The sequence below is a fragment of the Vulpes lagopus genome, chromosome 10, assembly GCF_018345385.1.
Source record: "Vulpes lagopus strain Blue_001 chromosome 10, ASM1834538v1, whole genome shotgun sequence".
Classification (NCBI taxonomy): domain Eukaryota; kingdom Metazoa; phylum Chordata; class Mammalia; order Carnivora; family Canidae; genus Vulpes; species Vulpes lagopus.
In genome coordinates, this window is record NC_054833.1 from 69720372 (window position 1) to 69741490 (window position 21119).

General features: G+C 38.2%; 1 protein-coding gene across 1 annotated transcript in view; it reads right to left on the reverse strand.

The window, feature by feature from the left end:
- Positions 1-5053: 5053 nt before the first annotated feature.
- Positions 5054-21119, reverse strand: part of IL23R (interleukin 23 receptor) — a 63479-nt gene continuing 47413 nt past the window's right edge. Inside the window, exons 9-12 of the mRNA XM_041771812.1 lie at positions 15711-15800; positions 12697-12802; positions 10131-10221; positions 5054-6496 (exon numbers count right to left, since the gene is read on the reverse strand). Coding sequence (XP_041627746.1) covers positions 5843-6496; positions 10131-10221; positions 12697-12802; positions 15711-15800 — 941 coding nt within the window. The 3' untranslated portion in view covers positions 5054-5842. The remainder of the gene's footprint in view (positions 6497-10130; positions 10222-12696; positions 12803-15710; positions 15801-21119) is intronic.

Here is a 21119-nt window from a genome sequence, read left to right on the forward strand (position 1 = left end):
TGTGTGTGCATTACAATTGCTTTTCCACGTTGCTCAGGGCTTTAGTAAGCTCCCTCCCATCTCTCACAGGGTTCTGCATAGGCTTCCTCTATTCAATCAAATGCAATCTCTAAAGTGGCACATTGAAGGGAATGTGCAATGAATACTAAAAAAGGAAAAATGAACCTGCAAATACGTGGCAGCTGGCAGCTTCTTAAAATCCTAATCTCATTTAATGAAATACAAGTGATATTCAGTTTCAGCAACAGAGACCAAAAAAGAAAAAAATATATCTTCTACATTGAATACCAAAGGGCCAAAATGAGGGCCAAACTTCATTTAAATCCAGATAAGAAGAGGTTTGGGGTGAGTATCACATCCTTTAGTATCTAGTGAATATCAAATTTTGCATGCTTACTAGGAAGTCCTAAACACCGAAACAAAAGCAGGAGTACAGTGGGAATTGAGGGTCAGTGCTGCTTACTAGGTGGACAGCAGTGGTCCTGCACTCCCTAACAGTGCTTGCTTTGCAGGTCCTCTAGTGCTCTTTCCTCACCTCCTCTTTACTCCACATGTCTACCAGCTACCAACATTCCCTGCCTCTCTCTACTGTCCCATACCTCATATTCCCATTCTTGCTGAATCCATTTAGGCATCTATCCCTCCCTCCCCCACCCCACCCGCCAACTGGTTTTCATGTGTCTGTAAGGATTTATATACAAAAGGAATTATTACAGGAATTTTTAAAAAAGATTTTATTTATTTATTTATGAGAGACACACAGAGAGAGGCAGAGACATAGGCAGAGGGAGAAGCAGGCTTCCCTCAGGGAGCCTGTTGTGGGACTCGGTCTGCAGACCCAGGATCACCACCTGAGCCAAAGGCAGACCCTCAACCACTGAGCCACTCAGGTGCCCCCAGGAATGGGTTTAATAGTGAAAAATTGGAAGCAATCTAAATGTCCATTAATAGAATAGGAAAATATATTAAAACACATTTATTCTATGGAATACTATTCAACTGCTGAAAAGAATAAGACAAAGCTATATATAACAACATGTGAGGATTTCTAACATATATTGCTAGGTGAAAATAGCAAGTCACAGAGCAATACCATATGTTAACCATTTGGGTTAAAAAAAAAAGGAAAGAAAAACATTAACTTGTTGAGCGTCACTACTTGAGATGAAGGGGGTGGGGCACAGGAAGCCGGGGTGTGAAGAGGTACTGTCACTTTTCATCCCATTTACAGTTTTTTAAAGTGTTTTTTCATGAATTACCATGTAGCTTAAAAATTAAGTTTAGAAATGTCACTGTTGTATTCTTTCTCACTTCTAATAATATTCTCAAACAGGATATGAACAGAAAGAAAACGGTCAGGTTTACTGACTTCCGTATCTCACACTTGGGTTCCAGGGCTTGACTACGATTTCCTTCCTGTGCTCTGATAGAATCACTAGCTTTAGGTATGCCTTTATGGTAGAAACATCATTTTGTTTTGCTTGAATTTTTGACCCAATAATCTCAGGAGAGAGCTATGTTTCTATAATACTTGTGTAGTATCGTGGGTTTTTTTTTTTCTTTTCGTAAAGTTAGGCCAGAATCCTCTCACCACCCCAAACAAAAAATAGACCATTTAAGAAAAAGTTCTTAATGTGCTGCTAAATGCTAATTATAAATATTAGAGAATAGGTTGTTTTCCTGAATATAAGCATAAAGGAAATGCAGCTTCAGAAAATTGATGGAAATACGAGATATAAAAGATGCAGAGTATTTATCCTAAATTAAGTTGAAAAGTGAAATTAGCAAAATGGCTAAAGGAGTTTTAACATGAAACATTAATTGGGATTTAATGATGTAATTTTAGCAGTAAGGAAGAGACATAATAACATTCCGTCAATCCTTTGTTGGAGCTCCTTGTAATATTGCCTTAACTGTAGCTTCCAGGAACAAGGTACACAATCCATTCTATGAATCAGAATCCAATTATTTTATATTGGTTTCATGCTTTTACCCAAGAGAAATTCATAAATTGTTTTTAATCACTTCTTTTATTTTAAATCAATAGTGTCTGCCAAGTGGATAACATTTCCCATTAAAACATCACCTTCTGTAATTGGTATAATTACTTTGTAAAGAGATAAACCGCAACACAATTTGACAATCTTTGGGTTTATAAAATCTAATTATGTTCACTACACAATATTTTATTCTCAGTGATCACAAGAAGAGCATAAACTTGAACAAAACCCAAACATTTATGGTAAAATAATTGGAAAGAAACAAGTTAATTATTACATGTAGAACTGGCTCCATTACTCTCTGAGAGGAGCTCCTTTTTATGCAACTGTTCAGGAAGTAAGGTTGTTTGAGGGTGTTCTGATCCCTTTCACCTAGGCTGGCAGTCTTGTGGTTGGAGATGGAGGATACAATTCCAAGATACTGGCCTTTCCAGGAGGGCCAGAGCCCAGGTCACCCAGGTTTGGAAGAGAGAATCCCCAGACTGGGATTTTCATCCTACAAGCATAGGCTGATGCAGAAGAGGGTTGTTGGGGTCAGGCATGACCTTCAACGTCTGTTTCAGCAGATTTGCTTTCACCTATTTTACATTTTGTGCTTCTGCAATAGATTTCATTTGGAGAAAGGGTATGAGTTGCTAAAATTAATTTTTGAAAACCTCTGCTCTATGCCATAGTCACATGCTGCCTCTATGTCAAAGGGAGGATGACTGAAAATATAAAAAAAGGGGGAAAAAGGCTGGAAAAACCCTTTGATTGAACCAGCAGGGCAAACAGCAGCCCACATTACATGAGAACCACAGCTAAAACTCAAAAGCCTTTTTATATCATCAATTGTTCTCTAACTTTGGCAAAAACACATCCCTAATTTTAAAAAATGATAAAACACACATGTAAACCAAGAAAACACCCCCAAACTATACCTCACTTGTGTCTACCCCTATTGCTTCAAGATAAGAAAAGGGGGTCACATGTGAAGAAGATACTAGAACAGGAGGGAATTGAATGTCCCTTAATCAGCTTTAGCATTGTCTGAAACTGGGGTTCCATTTTGCTTCAGCATCATTGAGGATTAATCTGCTTTTCTTTCTTTGCATTTCTCTCCCCTTCTTCCTTCTTCCTTTTCAACGGTATCTTAAGGACTTTTCCTGCCTCTTTCTCTCTTCCTCCTGCTCCTTAACCCATATACCAGTAAGCATGACATCTCCATTGGGAAGCAACAACTTACAAACTCAGAGACTCGGAGAAAGAAAGTTAATAATAATCAGGATGGAAAGATAAAAAGATTTACACACTTGTCCTCAAATCTACAGAAGATTCCTGGGTGAGAAAGGGAGGTCGCGGAGGGGTGGGATGAGGGCCAACTTGTACAGGAGACAAAGAAATAGAGATATTAGGTACTGGAGAATTTTTCCATAGAAGGAATTTAAAGTGGCAAGCTGATTCTCGCACACTGGCTCCTACCTGTGATTCAGATGGCAATGTCAGTGTCCCTTCCTGGGAGAAAGCTCCCTGACTGCCCAGCAAAAAGTGGCCACCAAATCACTCTCTACTATATTACCTCATTTTACCTCTCTACACAAGATTTATTTACCTGGAATTTTTCTTCTTTATTTTTTTCTGCCTCTTTCCAGCCCTATTCTTATCCCCTCCCTCTAAAATATAAGCTCCTTGAAGGGCATATATTGTCTGTTTCTTGTTCCTAGAATATAAGCCCCAAGGCTTCAGGGACTTGGCTGATTTTATTAACATCTGTATTGCTCAAAGTGCCTTGCACATTCAATACTTCAATGGATAGTTGTTGAGAAAAAAAAAATCATAGATAGAGGGACACCTGAGTGGCTCAGTGGCTGAACATCTACCTTTGGTTCGGGGCATGGTCCTAGGGTCCTGGGATCGAGTTCCTCATCGGGCTCCCTGCAGGCAGGGAGCCTGCTTCTCCCTCTGCCTATGCCTCTGTCTCTCTCTTTCTTTCATGAATAAGTAAATAAAATCTTCAAAAAAAGAATCATAGAAAGAAAACCCTTTCTCACTGATGATGTTGCATTGTGATGAAGCAATGGAAATTTTCCCTGAGTTGGAGCAATGGCAGGCACATTGCTTCCACGATAGGTATAGCCCCAGTTTTTAGTCCATTGGGACCAACAAGAGCTAATGGCAAAGATGGAACTAGAAGTATCTTCTCTGTACTGAACAGTAATGTGGGTATGGAAAAGACACCATAGGAAGAGAAAGGAGCCTCCTTCTATCTCCAGGAGACAAGAAGAGTTCTTTTTTTTTTTTTTTTTTAAATGTCTATTCCTCAGTGTGGCATACATGGCCTCCAAAGAGTGGTCCCTCCTTGTCTTTTCAGACTTAATCTCTCAACACTTCTGTTCTTTTTTATTTTATTATTTTATTTTTTTATTTTACGATAGTCACAGAGAGAGAGAGAGAGGCAGAGACACAGGCAGAGGGAGAAGCAGGCCCCATGCACCGGGAGCCCGATGTGGGATTCGATCCTGGGTCTCCAGGATCGCGCCCTGGGCCAAAGGCAGGCGCCAAACCGCTGCGCCACCCAGGGATCCCTTTTTTTTTTTTTTTTTTTTTTTTTGACAAGAAGAGTTCTAAAGGAGGTGCTCACTGCAACGGAAGCATACATAGATCAACTAATGCTGCAATCCCTTAAGCTTAACAAAAACTTTTTTTGTCTTCATCAGGTTGATAAACATTAAAGATTTGTCTCCATCTTTTGCTGTTTCTTTTCATTTTTTGGAAGATTTTATTTATTTTATTCATGAGAGATACACAGAGAGAGGCAGAGGGAGAAACAGACTCCCCATAGGGAGCCCGATGTGGGACTCAATCCCAGGATTCCAGGATCACGACTTGAGCCCTGAGCTGGAGGCAGATGCTTAACCACTGAGCCACCCAGGCGTCCCTCTTTTGCTATATCTATACCAAGTACTACCTGCCTTTTTACTTCACTCTATTCCCCATTCAAAGAAACTAAAGGAAAGGCATATGATCATTTACAAGTCAAGATATTTGATATTAGCATTTCATTAGTAATTTAAAATATACTTTTAGAATACGTAAAGTACAATAAACACACATATTTTAAGGTAAACAATAGAAATTCATAGCAAAGAGTATATGTTTTAGACTGTGAATAGTAATGTTTCATTTTGGAAATGATGACTTTAGTAAATGATATAAAGTAAAGTAAAGATTGTCAATGCAAAAACAAAAGTGAATTATAACAAATTGTTATACCCTGGACATTAAAGTCTTCATAAATAGAGTGACTATATGATTTATCATCCAAATGGGATTGTTCTAAGAGTGAAAGCATGCACTGGTTATAATTAACACTGTAACAACGGACCATAAACCAGCATAAACCAGAATGTATGGTCATCTTCTTCATGGGGACACTTAATGATAAGAAAACTGCTTTTAGTTTTTTTTTTTTAATTTTTGAAAAAAACAAAGCAAAATAGTTATGAAAATTAAACTTGCTTCTCTCCTTGCAAACAAACACTAATGTCTCAATTTTTAAGAAGTATTTTCAATGTTTATTTCACCACCACATGCCATGTATTATTTATCTTTTGTACAATAGAGAGATCTGTTCTGTGCCCTGTAATGAGGGGAAATAAAAAGGATATAATTATTGATACTTTTTTAAAATACAGAAGGTGTACCTAATATTAGTGCTTCCTTTGTGACTGTGAAGTATGTTCTATCTTTGGATCTTAACTCTCTAACTTTAAAAAATAGGATAGAATTAAATTTATGTTGAGGAGGAGATCCAGCTACAGATTGCAAGGCAGCTTTCCCATGTTAGCTTTGACTATGCAGCTTTACTTTTCCAAGAGTGAAATTGTATTGAAGTGGTTTTCCAAAATGTTTTGTGGAAAATAAGAATTAATAGATGGCAACTCCTCATTCATGATCCCCAAACAGGAAACAAATTCATCAGGCAAAAGGGTCTGTTCTGGAATAGTTTCGTTGGGTGAAGCATTTTCCAAGAGCATGGTTGTTTCTCCCTCAACTGAACTTTGCATGTCCAGAGGACTTCTTTCTCCTTGATTTAAAATGAGGCTTAATTCTTCAAGAAATAGTGTGTTGCTTAGCGAATTCATACTTGAGACAGAAAAAGCAAAATTAGGGTATTTTTTAAACCTGGCATTTCCCCCCAGGTCTGAGGAATCAGCCAGTGGTTTGAGAGTTGAGGAAGATGTTTCATCTTTTTTGCTGAGATGGTTTCCTCCAGTGAGAAAATTCGAAATCTGGGGTTTATACCCAGTGCTGAGACCAGGAATATACACAACTGTAGAGTTGGTGAGTAGTGAGTTTTGCAGGCAGTCTCTTGTCTCCAGGGATCCTGTATTCTTTTCCGCCTTGTAGTCTGTGGGTTTGTGTTCTTCTGGGAGAAAGATTTCTATCTCTGTAATCACTGGATCAGCATATAGGATCTGTTCACTGGAATTATTATTCATAAATTCACTTTGTTTCTAGGAAGAAAGATTTTGTTTTTATTGTACAAAAGGCATTTAAAGGAGCTAACTGGATAATTAAATAAAGACTGGAATTCTGTTTTCCTTTTCCCCTCCCTCTTCTGATATTGTTTCTCTTCCCATACAATTTCCTCCTTTTGTTATCCTGCTCAATTCCAAATCTTTATTAAATTCTCCCACAAAAAGACTAAAGAAAAGAATAATAAAAATAGTCTCTGTTTTAAGAACATGTCTTGGTTTAAAAATTTTAAAGAGAAAGACATATCTTGCATATTAACTTGCATATTATTTCAGTACCTTTTAATATTTGGAAGTTTAATAAGTTGGAATATTTCTTAATATCATGGAGCCTTACTATGAGAAAATATCTCTTTGCTTAAATAAAAAAAAGGAACATGGGATAATCTTGTTTCTATTTTCAAATAATGTAGTAATAAATGCTTGGTGCTGAGGTTCTCACGGTGTGCAGCTACTCACACTTCAGATATGAACAGGAGGGTTGGTAAAGAAAGTTTTTATTTGTATAAAACCCTGATGACTCTTCTGGGTGAGAAAATGACTCAAGGCCTTGCAGCTGGTGGCTGGCAAAAAAACACCCACCCAATGCTGTTATAAAATTATAGCCACTTGCCATGGACTGAGTGTTTGTGTTCCTCCAGAATTTCTGTTGAAGCCCTAATCCCTAGTGTGATGATAGTAAGAGGTGGAGCCTTTGATGGGTAATTAGGTCATGAATGTGGAACTTTCATGAATAGAATTAGTGCCCTTCCAAGAAGACACATGAGATTGTGATCTCTCCTTCTGCCCTGTGAGGATACTGCAAGATGGTGGCCATCTGCAGGAGAGCTCTCACCAGGAACTCAGCCTGCCAGTGTCTTAATCTTGGACTTAACAGCCTTCAGGACTGTGAGAAATAATGTTTGTTGCTTAAGCCATCCAGTCTCTGGTATTCTGTTATAGCAGTCCAAGCTGACTAGAACACTACCCCCTTAGTCTTTGGGCAGAAAATAAAACTTCATCTGAAGGTTCATTTCTAATTCCTAGGAGCCCCGAATGGGAAGGAAGTTTGGCAAAAAGGAAGAGCTTGACTAAAGCAGAATGAAGTGTTGTCAAATTTTCTTCAGGCTCAGCCTCCTTTGGGAACATGTCAGGTTTGGGTTGGAAAGGGCAGACAGGTAATCAAAGGTCAGATAAAAGCCAAAGACACTAGATTATGTTATAAGAAATGAAGAATGCAAGGTGGCTGTGTTCCATAGAAAGAGGCATTTTCCATACTTGGGACTGGCCACTGAGTGATGTAGGTGGAAGTCAGAATACAGTGTAGGACACAGAAGAGCAACAGGGACCATTCCAGAGTGAAGACAATAAAGGAAGAAGAGGATCTGACTATCACAAGATCAGGGACCATTCTCTGAGCCACAGATAATCCCCAGTTCCCTTGGATAATAGTGGGGGAACAAGATAGAACTACCAAGTGGAAAGAATATCAAGATTACAGTATTTATTATCTGTAGTTTGATGAATATATGCTTGTCCTTCAGTTACTTGATAACTATGTACTTTGTTACATATGTGGGTCCGGTTGTTCTAGATCATGCCTCCACTACTGGTAGGCAACATTACCTCCTTCAAAATCAGCCACATGCACACCCTTTCTCATCTTCAAGTATCCAGAAACAGGAATCCTCCCTTTGCCTAAGACAAACCTTTCTACTTCATCCCTTTTGACCATCCCCTCCCCTCTTCTTCACAGTCTTGTTTGATCAATATTCCCTCTTTCTCTGTAGTCGTAGTTGTTCTTAAGCCTGTCCAATTTAGTATAAACATACTTCTGACTCACATCCCTCTGAAGCTACTGTTGTTCCTTCGTTGCATAAGGATACAAGAGCTGACCATGTGTCAGCGCAGCTTCTCTACTTCCCTTTTAGAAGAATGTTTTCATTCTCAGCTTCTGCTTCCTCACTTCCTAAGCATTTCTGAACTCACCAGTGACCTCCCCCTTGTCACATTCCGTGGAATATAGACCCTCTACAAAGTGGCCAGCACCATGGATCCTTGCTTCTTGATGCATTGCTCATTCTCTGACCCTCTTCTTCTGCCTCTCTTGTAGAGCCTGGTCTATTCCAATTCCAATGGAAAAGCCCTTAGTTAACTCCTCATTGTCATTAGCAGTAGTTTTCAACCCCTTGACAGTGTTCTCAACCTCAGCTGCATAGTGGAATCACTTGGAAAACTTTGGATAATACCGATACCTGCATCTCCCCATGCCCTCCCTCCCCTAGAGATCCTGGGATGTGACTGGGGCATCAGGATTCCAATAGGCAACCAAGGCTGAGAACTACTACCTTAGGGACTTCTCTGGAGTTTGGTAAGGAATTGGATAACAGGCTCATTAGAGTCTCAAACAAACCACTTTTATTTGTTTTATAAATACTTGTCTTTCTCACATCTTTAGAACAAAGGGTTTCTAGGGGTGCCTGGGTGGCTCAGTCAGTTAAGTGTCCAACTCTTGGTTTTGGCTCATGATCTCAGGGTTGTAAGATTGAGCCCTGTGTTGGTCTCTGTGCTGAGCGTGGACCCTGCTTAAGATTCTCTCCCTCTCTCTCTGCCCCTTCCCCTCCACTCATGAAAAAAGAAAAGAACAAAGGGTTTCTAGGCTGAAAAAACTTTTTAAAAGTTTGAACACTGTTGTTAACAGAATGAAGCCTGGGTTCTATAATGAGACCTTCTGTGATCTGATCACCACTCCAGCAACATACCAGTCACTCCTCATATCAAGCTTTTCAGTAAAGCAACACCTAACATGCTCTTCTCGCTCTGTGCTTTTGCTCATGCTGTCCTCTCTTTTGAATGTTTTTTGTTTCTCCTAAGCAACTCCTCATTTTTCTATATGCTTCCTCTATATCCCTATCATGTTTGGTCACCGCAGTTACATCACTGCACTGCAATGCTTGGGTGATGAGTCTGTCCCATCAACTGGGTTTTGAGCCCCTTAATGGTGAAAGCAGAGTACCAAAAAGTAGAAAGAGCACACAGAGCAGAATCTTCCCCCTCCTCCATAATTAGCAACAGTTCCTCCATATTTGGAAAAGTCCCCTGAAGTCTCCAGTATTTCCAGAACATCTTTCTCTTCATTTTGTGTTGGAAACCTGGCCCAGCCCTGGTAACATTATCTCCCACAGTCCTCTCACACTTATTTTCTCCAAACCTTTGAACCTCAGGACTGAAGCAGATCTCACCTGATTCTCCAATCTTATGTAAAACAGAAGCCCCTTTGTGTCTTTGAGCCTCATTTTATTGAGCTTTTCTGCCCTTCTCCTTCTGTCTCTCCCTGAAGTCATCTATCAACTATTGGCCAGCAGGTGACTGACACCTGGCCCACAAACTTCCCCTTCTCTTTTCCCTTTTGGATAACATTATTTCTTTCTTCCTTCTCTTTCCTTCCCTAAACTTTTTTCCCTCATCTCTCTTAAGTATAATTTGAAATGTGTATAATTCTGTTTTGACATATGTTTATACAATTATACTAAAATGTACACACATTTATTTAAACAGAAATTCTATTCTAATTATTGGATTGCACTCTTAGTCTTAGCAGCCACTTAGGTTTTATGTGATGTTGTTTGGTTACCTGTAACATTTTTACAACTTTACTATTTTCCATATTAGGAATATCTTCATGAAGCCACTTTGGTATTAGCAATAAGATTCTTCTTTTAATTCTAGGAAATAAAAATGACACATTAGAAGAAACATTTTACTTAAAGATTGGTACAGGCAATCACATAAGAGACCAGGAAATCAACTGGAATGGAATGCATAATAAAGATTAAACTTCCTGAGGCAGATTTCCGCCTCTTACTTTAGAAAGTTAAGTGGGAAGTTGACTAAATATCTTTTCAGATTTTCCTCCTCTCTCTATTGCTCTGCTTTTCTCTAACGAGCCAGAACATTTCAAAACACTCACACTAGATTCAAGGTAAGTGGGAGAACCACCCGGGAAGTAAAACTGTATGCCTGTTACATATGGCTAACCATTATGAGCAGATATCACTGTGGAAAGGTTTGGAAAATGTAGGGGATATTTTATAGAGCTTTCCAAGTCGACTATAGCCACAGAAGAATATTGAAGAAGAGAATACCATATAATAAAACTGTATAATTCTAGCTCCTCTAATTCTGAATTTGTACTGATTCCATATAGGGTTGAGGGGATTAGGGGTAGCTCCAAACATTATGTGGTTAGAGTAGGAAGCTGGAGAAGTTGTCCTGCAGTTGTATGGCACAGTGAGAATACTGGTTTTTACTTAGGCTTGTGTGCTTAGTAAAGACCACTGGTTTGGGGTGATGTAAAGAAAAGAGAGAAGCCATGAGCACCCCACTTCTTCCCCAAGCTACCCTTGGCACTGCCACTGTGTTAGGAGCACATCCTGCATTTATAGTACAAATTGATTTGGGCAGAGGTTGTAACAGGGACTTAGGCTACACTGATCTCTGGCACATTTTTACCTGTAAACAACGTGAACAGCCTTGTTTATCTGTTTAAGCAGGTTTTCTAAGGACTTTTACTGAGTAAAAACCAAAATGCTAACTGAACTTTGCTCACTCAATTTGACCTTGAACTGTAGGGTAAAAATAATTTATTTACACATATTTATACAATGTTTTATGATTCAGCTTTTTTACTAATTCACACTCTCCTTCTATACCTAAAATTAGACCAAATTAGTAAGTTCATGCTGTTACAGAAAAGGTTTTATACAGCATGCTGATATAGTGAGAACATTTATGTATACACACACACACACACACACACACACACATGTCTACCCATTCTTGGTTTCATTTTAAAACGTTTTGCCCTTGGTTTTCCAGTTTTGTTTCTGAAGTAAGGCTTTTATAAGTAATGTATAATTATAGTAAATAACAGTGTCTGCTTATATATAAAATAGTTGCATTCCAATTATCTCGTTTCATTTATCTTTTTAAAAGGAATACTTATTTAAATAATTAGCAAAAAATTGTCCTATTTTCATTGTCCTATTTGTCATTGCCAACTGAAAATTAATTTTTAGGTTATTAATAACAAACTTAATGCTATTTAAAATTTCAAAGTATCTTTGAATAATAACAAATTTAATATTTTTATGTCATACAAGCTCAAACATTGAGATGTTGGTAGGGGCCTTATAATCAAGTATATTTTTAAAACAGAGTTTTGTATTAGTTTGCCCATCTCATAATGATATCAGGGATATATTTATTAATGGGTAAGTTAATTTTGAAATATTACTAACTTCTGAGAAAAAGCCTAATTTTAAAGCCTAATTTTAAAAAAATCACAAGTGTACCTTACTTAGACTTGCTCATTCTAAATCTTATTGCATTTTGATTATACATTTAAAAGAAAGAAAGAGTATCCTCATGAAGCAAGTAATGGGCAAAAAAGAGAAACTCAGTGCCGGTTAGGCAAAGAAATTTGTATGATTAAAATTTGTGAGTCATTAGCTTACAGTTGTTTGCCACATCAAACAACTCCAGTCTATTAACAGATTAGAAATACTCAGCACATCTAATAAACTTAGGAAATTGAAGGCTTTGTTTTCTGCAAAGTCTCATTTATCCATAGTAGGCATAGATCTTTACTAATTCCATATTGGAAAACAGTGATTGAAAGAGGCCAACGAGAATGGACCTGGGAGCTGAATGCTAAAACACCCACACAACTGGTATCAAAGTGACAAATTCAGAGGTTGCCACACTTCTCTTCATTCATGCTGATTCAGAGGATTTGTTTGGGTAGAATTCGAGGCCGGTTATGACCTAACCATTTAAAAGAATCCAGGCACAGTGAGCAGGCTGTGTAGTGAAGGAGAGAACATGGGTTGTGATGTCAGCTGGGTGTAGGTTCCTGGCTTAATTCTTAGTGACCATGGGCTGACCAGTTTACCTCTTGAAGCCTAAAGTAAGTGATCTGTAAAATAGGCCTTTGGGTTTTCCTGGAGGTCGTCAGGAGGATTAAACGAACAACATGGGTCAGGTGGTTGGCATAAATCGGTAATCATTGAACACTGTTCCTTTAATTTTTTTCTTTCTCTGATTAAAAATGTTGATGGGTTTTCCTAGTAAATAACTGAATTGACTAGATTGGCTACATGTGGTCTAAGTCAGAAAACAGAAATTCTACAGAAACCTACCCAGTTCGGATTGATCTGTTAAATATCCCAATCAAAGAAAGAATTGACAACATAACAGCAAAGAAGATCATTCCCAATAAAAGTCCAATGTCTTGTTGCCTGTTGTCTGAAGAAAAAAAAATAACTTTAGCTAAGGATTAGTGTCCATGGGATGTCAGAATCATTGTTTCCTCTACTCCGCACAAAGCAAAAGTCATTAATCTCAAAGGAAAAAGGGAAGGGGAGAACATATTTAGCTTTTATGTTGGGCTGTGTTTACAGTGACTGTCCTTCCAAACTGCACAACAATACCTTTTTTCCTGAGAAAATTGGACCGTGTGTATTTGGTATCAGTGGGTTTCTAGAAATGCAGCTCTGGCAAATGTGGTTAGCATTTCCCACTTTTTCTGAGCTTGTGCATGCATATTTTATATAAAAGGGTTTAGTGATGTACCTCATTTGTTTTGTCTGACACAAGTGAGAATTCCCAGTTGCTGGTAACAGAGTCTAAAACTGGCCACAATCACAACTGAGGTTTTTTGGGGGGTTTTCTTTTTAACCTTTTGAGTAAGATAGAAGTTTTATAGAACTTGTCACCATTCTTCAAAATTTATTGTTCATGAATTTTCTTCTGCTGAGAAAGGATATTTGCTCTACTTAAAACAATATATAAGGAGGAAATTTGGGGATCCCTGGGTGGTGCAGCGGTTTAGTGCCTGCCTTTGGCCCAGGGCGCAATCCTGGAGACCCGGGACCAAATCCCACATCGGGCTCCCGGTGCATGGAGCCTGCTTCTCCCTCTGCCTGTGTTTCTGCGCCTCTCTCTCTCTGTGACTACCATACATAAATAAAAAAAAACAATTAAAAAAAAGGAGGAAATTTAAATTGCTATATAATTTGCACTTACATTTTATCTTAAAAACAATTCTTTTCTTGCATTTTGAAGCATCAATTAATCACCCCTAATCTTTAAATAATTAACATGATATATTCAACACATATTACCTATGAGGCTCATCACATTTTCTCCCTAGTACAGGAAAAAAAATCTTGTTTTCTATTTTCAAATATAGACTATCATTGAGACATAACTATCATGCTGGAGTTTGTTCTGAGTGATTGGCCTCCTTTCCATCCTTATTCCTTTCTTTCTCACTCCCTTTACCAAATGTTTATCAGATAATTACCATGTGGCAGACACTTCACTGGCTCTACCCTCATTATTTCCCACCTGTACCCGACAGACACTTGGGGGTCTCCAAGCTGCCTGGTCCCTCTCCTAAAGCCAACTGATGTGCACGGACCAGGCTACTGTAGCTTAGCTTACTCCAAAGTCCAGGGGCCAGGGATGGGGAGTGGGAGTGGGGACTGGGTGCCTCAGTCAGTTAAGCATCTGACTTTGGTTCAGGTCCTAGGATCTCAGGGTCCTGGGATCAAGCCCCACAACCAGCCCACATCCAGCCTGCACATTGGACTCTGGACTCCGTGCTCAGCAGGGGTCTGTTTGAGGATTTTCTTTCTCTCGCCCTCTGCTCCTCCCCCAGCTCACACTCCTCAGCATGTTCTCTCTCTCTCTCTCTCTCTCAAATAAGACTTAAAAAAAAAAAAAAAAACCAAAGTCCCAAGGGGGATATGGAATTAGTGTTTTTCTAGAACTAAAACTCTATTGCTAAAGATTTCACACAACTAATGGGAGGTAGGGGGTGTCACATATCTTTGGGTATTAATGTCTGGGAGAGAATAGAGAATTCCCACAATAAAATGGGGCCAGGAGGCCAGGCATAGGGGTATAAAGATAGATACAGCAGAGTGATCAAGAGACAACTGGAGATACGTGGGTTCATACTGGGTTCTGCTCTTTAACAGCCCTGTAGCCTCAAGGCATAATTATAAGCTTGCTGAAACTCAAGTTTCCTCTTCTGTAAAATAGAGATCATAACACCTATCTAATAGAGCTGCTGTAAGCTCCTGGCCTCCCTAGTTCCCACAGAAATATCAAGGTGCAGGCCTGGGTAGGCATCTGTAATTAGGGATCTGAACTGGGCCTAAGTATTTGGTTCATTGATTTTCATGTACACATTCAGAGCGGCCTCACCTTGCTTCATGTTTCTTTATAATACTTAACTTCCACCTGATTGTCTTCTTGTTGTTCTGTTTATTGTTTTTCTCCCCATCTGTCTAAAATGGAATCTCCATGAAGATAGGGGCCATATTCTTTTTTTTTTTTTTCACTGCTGATTCCCCACCCAAAACAGTGCCTGGCACACAGTAGTTGTTTAATGAATATTTGTTGAATAAGTGAATGAAAGTCTGAAGAATGTCAATGCAGTCTTCAAAGATTCTGATACTATTCCTGCCAGATTTCTATGCAGGGAGATAAATGGTCTACCAGTGGTCAGAGGTGAAATAGTTATACCTAAAGTTTTTCAATTTGAAATTTCTATTTAGAGTTATATTTGTTCATTGCACAACCTGATCTCATCATTTTTTATGCCTAAAACATTTAGGTAAGATCATCAAAGGAAAATACTGAATCCTACTAACAAAACAGGAACTGATTTGTACAAGAGAAAGAACACAGATTTCAGGATTTGAAAAACAGGATTTGAATTTTAGTCTGTCACTTAGTGTGACCTTGGACAAGTTTCTCAGCCTCTGTGAGCTCCAGTTTTCCTATCTATAAAATAGATTTATAATACTTGTCTCCCTTGGTTGTTTTGAAAATTGAACAAATGATGTATACAACTTCCTAGCACATGGTACATACTCAAATAATGTTTTTTAAGGAGTTTTGAGGTCTTGAACCTCAGCACCCATTGAAATGAAAATGTATCTACCCCATATCAAAAGCTGGCAAAGTCCACCTAAACCATTCCTGACATTCAGTTTTAAGTGGATCTTTATTATTTTTCTATAGTAAGCATATGACATATCTTATTATCAAGAAGTTTATGCCTGACATGATTTTTCAGTTGGAAGATTCAAATGGATAATTAGTAAAGACTACTCAGAAAACCTAAGTAGCATTTTCTTACCAGAAGTAAGATGTCCTTTAAAGATGGAAGCAATCAGAAGCTCAGAATTCTGAGTATCATGTTGGAATGATTTCACTGTGACCTGGGGAACTTAAACAAAAAGAAAATAGGGTGAGCTTCTTCATTTTGCATTCAGGTTACCCAAATTTCTAAAAGAGTTTCTTCACTTGTTTGGAGATGATTAAAGTATACTTTAATAGGCTTGAAAGTGGAATAAAAGGAAAGGCCTTCGAGTATGTGTGTCTTTTCATCTTTTTATTTAATTGGGCAAATCCTAAAGAAGGAAACACTGAAAGGACAATAAAAACTACCTAGAGTTTGTTAAACTTCATGGTGTATCCTCTAATTTCATGAGGCTTCTGGGCAAAGAATACCAAGGAGCTTTATTTAATTCACTGACCAAAAAAATGCACAACAGGTCTCTACTTGATTCCTTCCAATAAATGATGCAATGAAGTTTAGGTTTCCTTAACAGCCTCCAAGATATGTCACTTTTGCCTTTGCATAATCTTTGAGATACTGCTGGTGAACAGTATCTTGGCTCTATATAAGAAGCCCAATTTTGATTAGCAGACACTTTGAGGTTATAGCACAGGGGTGGAATGCTATTAATGACTTCCCTCTGCTCCTTTCCCACTGGCGAAGATCCTGGCCAGCCCTGTCTAGTCATAAAGACTGCCAGGACATGGCTAATGAAAGCTTCTGACCAGGGTGTGGTGAGCAGTCTTGGCAGCTAACTCACTTTCAGTCTGAACCCAAGAGTCCTGGAGCTTTCATACCCATTTCCTCCCTCCTGATAATTAAAAGCTCCCAGAGGTGGGATCCCTGGGTGGCGCAGCGGTTTGGCGCCTGCCTTTGGCCTGGGGCGCGATCCTGGAGACCCGGGATCGAATCCCACGTCCGGCTCCCGGTGCATGGAGCCTGCTTCTCCCTCTGCCTATGTCTCTGCTTCTCTCTCTCTCACTGTGTGCCTATCATAAATAAATAAAATTAAAAAAAAAATTTAAAAAAAAAAATAAATAAATAAAAAAAAAATAAAAAAAAAAAAAAAGCTCCCAGAGGTGACTTCAAGGATACTATTCTTCCAGCTGACAAAAGATATTCCTGAAAACAGTTCTAAGCTCTGAATTCCCAAGAATGCCTCAAGCCCTATTTGTTCAGTTATTCTGATTTCAGTGTTCACATTTTTTCTTTTTGAAGAATTACTTGGGGGGGGGGCAGGGAGAAATCATAACTTGAGGGAGCCTTGATCGCCACCGTGATATCATGGCTTATATAATAGGCGGTGTGGCCCAGATAGCTCTCTTTGAGAAAAAGATCATGGGGTTTCAATACAAAGGTTCCTATGGTCTTTGGAAACTTTTGGAAAATGTCCATCTGGGTGCAGGCACAGGCTCAGTAGTTTTCTAAGACAACGGGTAGAGAATTTTAGAAGGTGAAAACGTAAGAAGAACCAAAAGTTCTTTCCTGTGTTTTTATTGTCTTCTTTACAGCAAGAGGAAGATGTTGCACTCTGAATTGTGACAGATTGGAAATTCTTTCTGGCTTCTTAATGCTTCAGTAAGTCTCTTTTGTTCCCAAGTATTTGGTTCCATCAAACTCTGGGAGCAAGCTTATGCCCCAGTGGTCACTAGCCAGATTCATTCATCTAAATTAGTATTTTGTAGACTGAGGTTCATTCTTGGGGAGCCCCAGCAGGAGTCTGCATCTGAAATTTTAAGACTAGAAATATTATATTAAAATGTACATGGTTTTCAACTTGGCAAGACCTTGGTTTTATATCATATGTTGCTAGATTATTTTTGTTTTCACTTTCATTATTTTAAAATTAGCATTTTTATTTAAAAGTAATATGTAGTGCTGTGGCTTTTAATGCAGGTTAACTCTGTTGTATAAACTACAGGTGATTATTTAGCAATGAAACTTCAGTTATTAATTTGCTTCATATAAAAATAATGTTCATATCTAACTAGGGCTTTATTAGCTCTAATAGGAGAATAAACACAATCACCCTTCAGGGTCTTTTTGTTATAGTTTCAAATCAACCAGGTGCATTAATTTAAATTAGATTAAAGTCATTTAAAAGGAGATGGTTAATTGTCAGAGAGTAATTTCCCAAATAATCAGATATCTGAAGTGAGACAATTTATAAACAAGATTGTCAGAGAAGAAATCAAGCCAATGACAAAATTTTTAAGAATGGGACTGGAATGAAGCCATGTAGACTATATTCTTCATGGTATACTGCCTCCAAGTGGCTAGGTCATTTGTTTTAAATCATATGTAATATTTATCATTATAAAAGCAGTAACCTTAAGAGAGAAAAGTATTTTAAGAGGAAAAATGGTGAGAAAAAGAACCATCCCTAATTCTATCCCCTTAAGCCACTTGCTGTTACTATTTTATAGTATTTCCAAGTATTTTGACACAGAAAATCATTCACAAACACAGAATGATGTACACACACTCAGAACCTTTATAACTAAAAAAAATGGTTTCTATCAGCTCTAATCATCAGTGTGTTGCCTAATGTGCTAGAAAAATCTCATAATATTTTCATTATTAAATTAATATCTGTGGCCTATCTCCATAATGAGACAATTCTATCCCTGTTTGTTTCTCTCACAGCATATACCTCCTGAAGATACTCAGAAACTCAAATATCTCTAATTTGAGATATCTCTAATAAGAATTTTTATATACCATATATAAACTGGTATTGGACTTTAGAATTAGTCTTCCCAAAGATAATGTGTTTAAACAAAATTTAGAGGGAATTTAAAATGGTTTTAAACAAAAAAAGTAGTTTCCATTCTTGAACAAGACTCGAAACATATAACATAAACTACATTCTGTGCCCTATCAGATGCCAGCCTATTTTAATCAAATCTGTTCAAAAGTGCTTGGTTTTAGTCATAATGTATTTCATCTGTTTCTGAGGGATGATACCAAATCTGTCTCCTGAGTCTTCCCTTCTATGCCTATACCATGGGGCAAAGTGTGTTTTATCATTCTTTTTTTTTTTTTTAAGATTTTTATTTATTTATTCATGAGACACACAGACACACACACACACACACACACACACAGAGAGAGAGAGAGAGAGAGAGAGAGAGAGACCCAGGCAGAGGGAGAAGCAGGGACTTAGGCTTAATAGTAATAATAGCAATAACTAATGCTCCATGCAGGGAGCCCGACGTGGGACTCAATCCCAGGTCTCCAGGATCACACCCTGGGCTGAAGGCAGCGCTAAACCGCTGAGCCACCCGGGCTGCCCTTATTATTCTTTTTAAGTGACCATTCATTGAGTACTGATTATGCTCCAGGTAATGTACTAGACTTTACATGCTTTCTGTCATTTAACCCTAAACAGGTAAAAAATACTATTGTCCACATTTCATGGATGAAGAAACAAAGGCGTAAAAAGGATAGATGACTCAAAGAGTGAAAATTCCCATCCAGTTCTGACACTTAGCTTGTACTAGTCACTGGCTCTATTAATTAATGACCTCACTTCTGCAGCAGCATGGCCCCGGATGGGACAACTCAGTCAGCCCTGCAACCAGCTGCTCCCGTGCTAAGACTTAGCCATTGCTCCTCCAGGGGCTGGCCACGGTTTATTAGAGCTGCCTGGCCTTGCAGGACTGCAGCCCACATCACAGTGGGCTATAGTTGGCCTGACCCATTTAGCGCTGATTCCTAGAATCTTCCAGCCTACAGTTATTTCCTTCTACAAGCCAACTATTTTCTTAGATTTTACAAGCAAGGCACACTAATTATAGGATGCTTGAAACGTATGGAAGAGTATGGAGAAGAAAGTACAATTTTATATTTGTTCACAAACTAGAAGCAATCATTTTTTTGTTAACAGTCTTGTGTGTATATATTTGTACCTAGTGGAAATCGTGCTCTTTACTAAATGTTGTGTCTTGGTTTTTCTTTCTTTCAATATTATGTCACGAGTATTTCCTCATTTTATTAAAAATTGTTCAAAACTGTCATACTGATAGCAATTTAATATTTCATCACGTTTGTACTATATTTGTATTTCATTTGTTTGTACTATATTTGTCCTATTGAGAAACTGTATAGCTTAGTGGTTTCAAATGCCATCTTTAGATTCAAATAAGACTCAGTTCAAATCCTGGCTCTACCACTTGGAGTTGCATGGCTCTAGGTCAGTTGCTTAACCCCTCTGTAACCAGTGTCTTCATTTGTAAAATGGGATAGTAACAGCACTTCCCCCCTGAGATCTAATGGAATAGTTCATATTAAGCACTTAGTATTGTGCCTTACACAAATTAAAAGCTTAACAAGCATTAGTTATTGGATATCTAATAGTTATTACTATTAGATTGTTTCCAAATTCTTACTACTATAATTAGTTTTTGGATAAATATCATTGTACATAAATCTTTTTTTCCATATCTCTCTTTATTTCCTAAGGCTAGATTTCTGTTAGTGGAATTACTGGTCTAAAGAGTATGAACATTTATAAGTCTTCTTTATTTACTTTTGCTTTTACCAGTCTTGGTGTCATGCTACCTGAAGCCTACATCTTAAAGGCTTTGACCAAAGTTGGTACAGGGATCTTTCTAGATCTTTCTTTCACTAGGTTCTAGATACAGGAGGAGTCATATTAAAAGAGACAAAGGGTATGTTTTTCAAGTTATTTTTCTTAAAACATAAATATCTCCTTAGGTTCTCTCTTTCTAATCTCCTTCTTCTAATATTCTCAGCTGTTTCACAGTGTTTATGTGCTATCTCCCCAGATTAATTTGGTTCTAGGATTGGAATTCAACATTATTGGGCTAAGGGTAAGGATTTGACACTAGTCTGAGTCAGTTGGCAAAAACAGAAGAGAGTGGCCAGACCTATCAAATAGGCACCCGAAGCCCAGGGCAGGGAAAATGATATGTCAGAACAAACTCATTACCACACTAGAAAAACAAGTTAGACGATGAATCATTTCATGAGTTACAGTGTCATCCTTGTATATTAAGGATAGGAGGGTGCGCCTAGATGTATTCAAGGGATTATCTTCTTATATTCCTCAGCTCTAAGTACTTGGCATGCACAGGGAGAAGAAGGTAAGGAAGATAAATATATGTATTGTGACCACATGTTTAAAGAAAAAGATTAAGAAGAGGAAAGAGTAAAAAAGCAGCAGCCAACCCAGGAAATTTTCCTAAGGCACATGGAATACATAGAGGAAGGGGGTCTGAAGGGGGTCTGAAGGGGGTCTAAGAAATTATGTGCATGGGCAGCTTCCAAGTCCTACTCAGTAGATTAAGATTCTTCAAAAGTGTAACTTTGCTCTCAAGCATAGCACATGCCTATTCCTGAGTCTGAATAGTCTAGTAGACATTTGCCATTTTTAAGTTGTCCAACACCAGGACGTACTTCTTT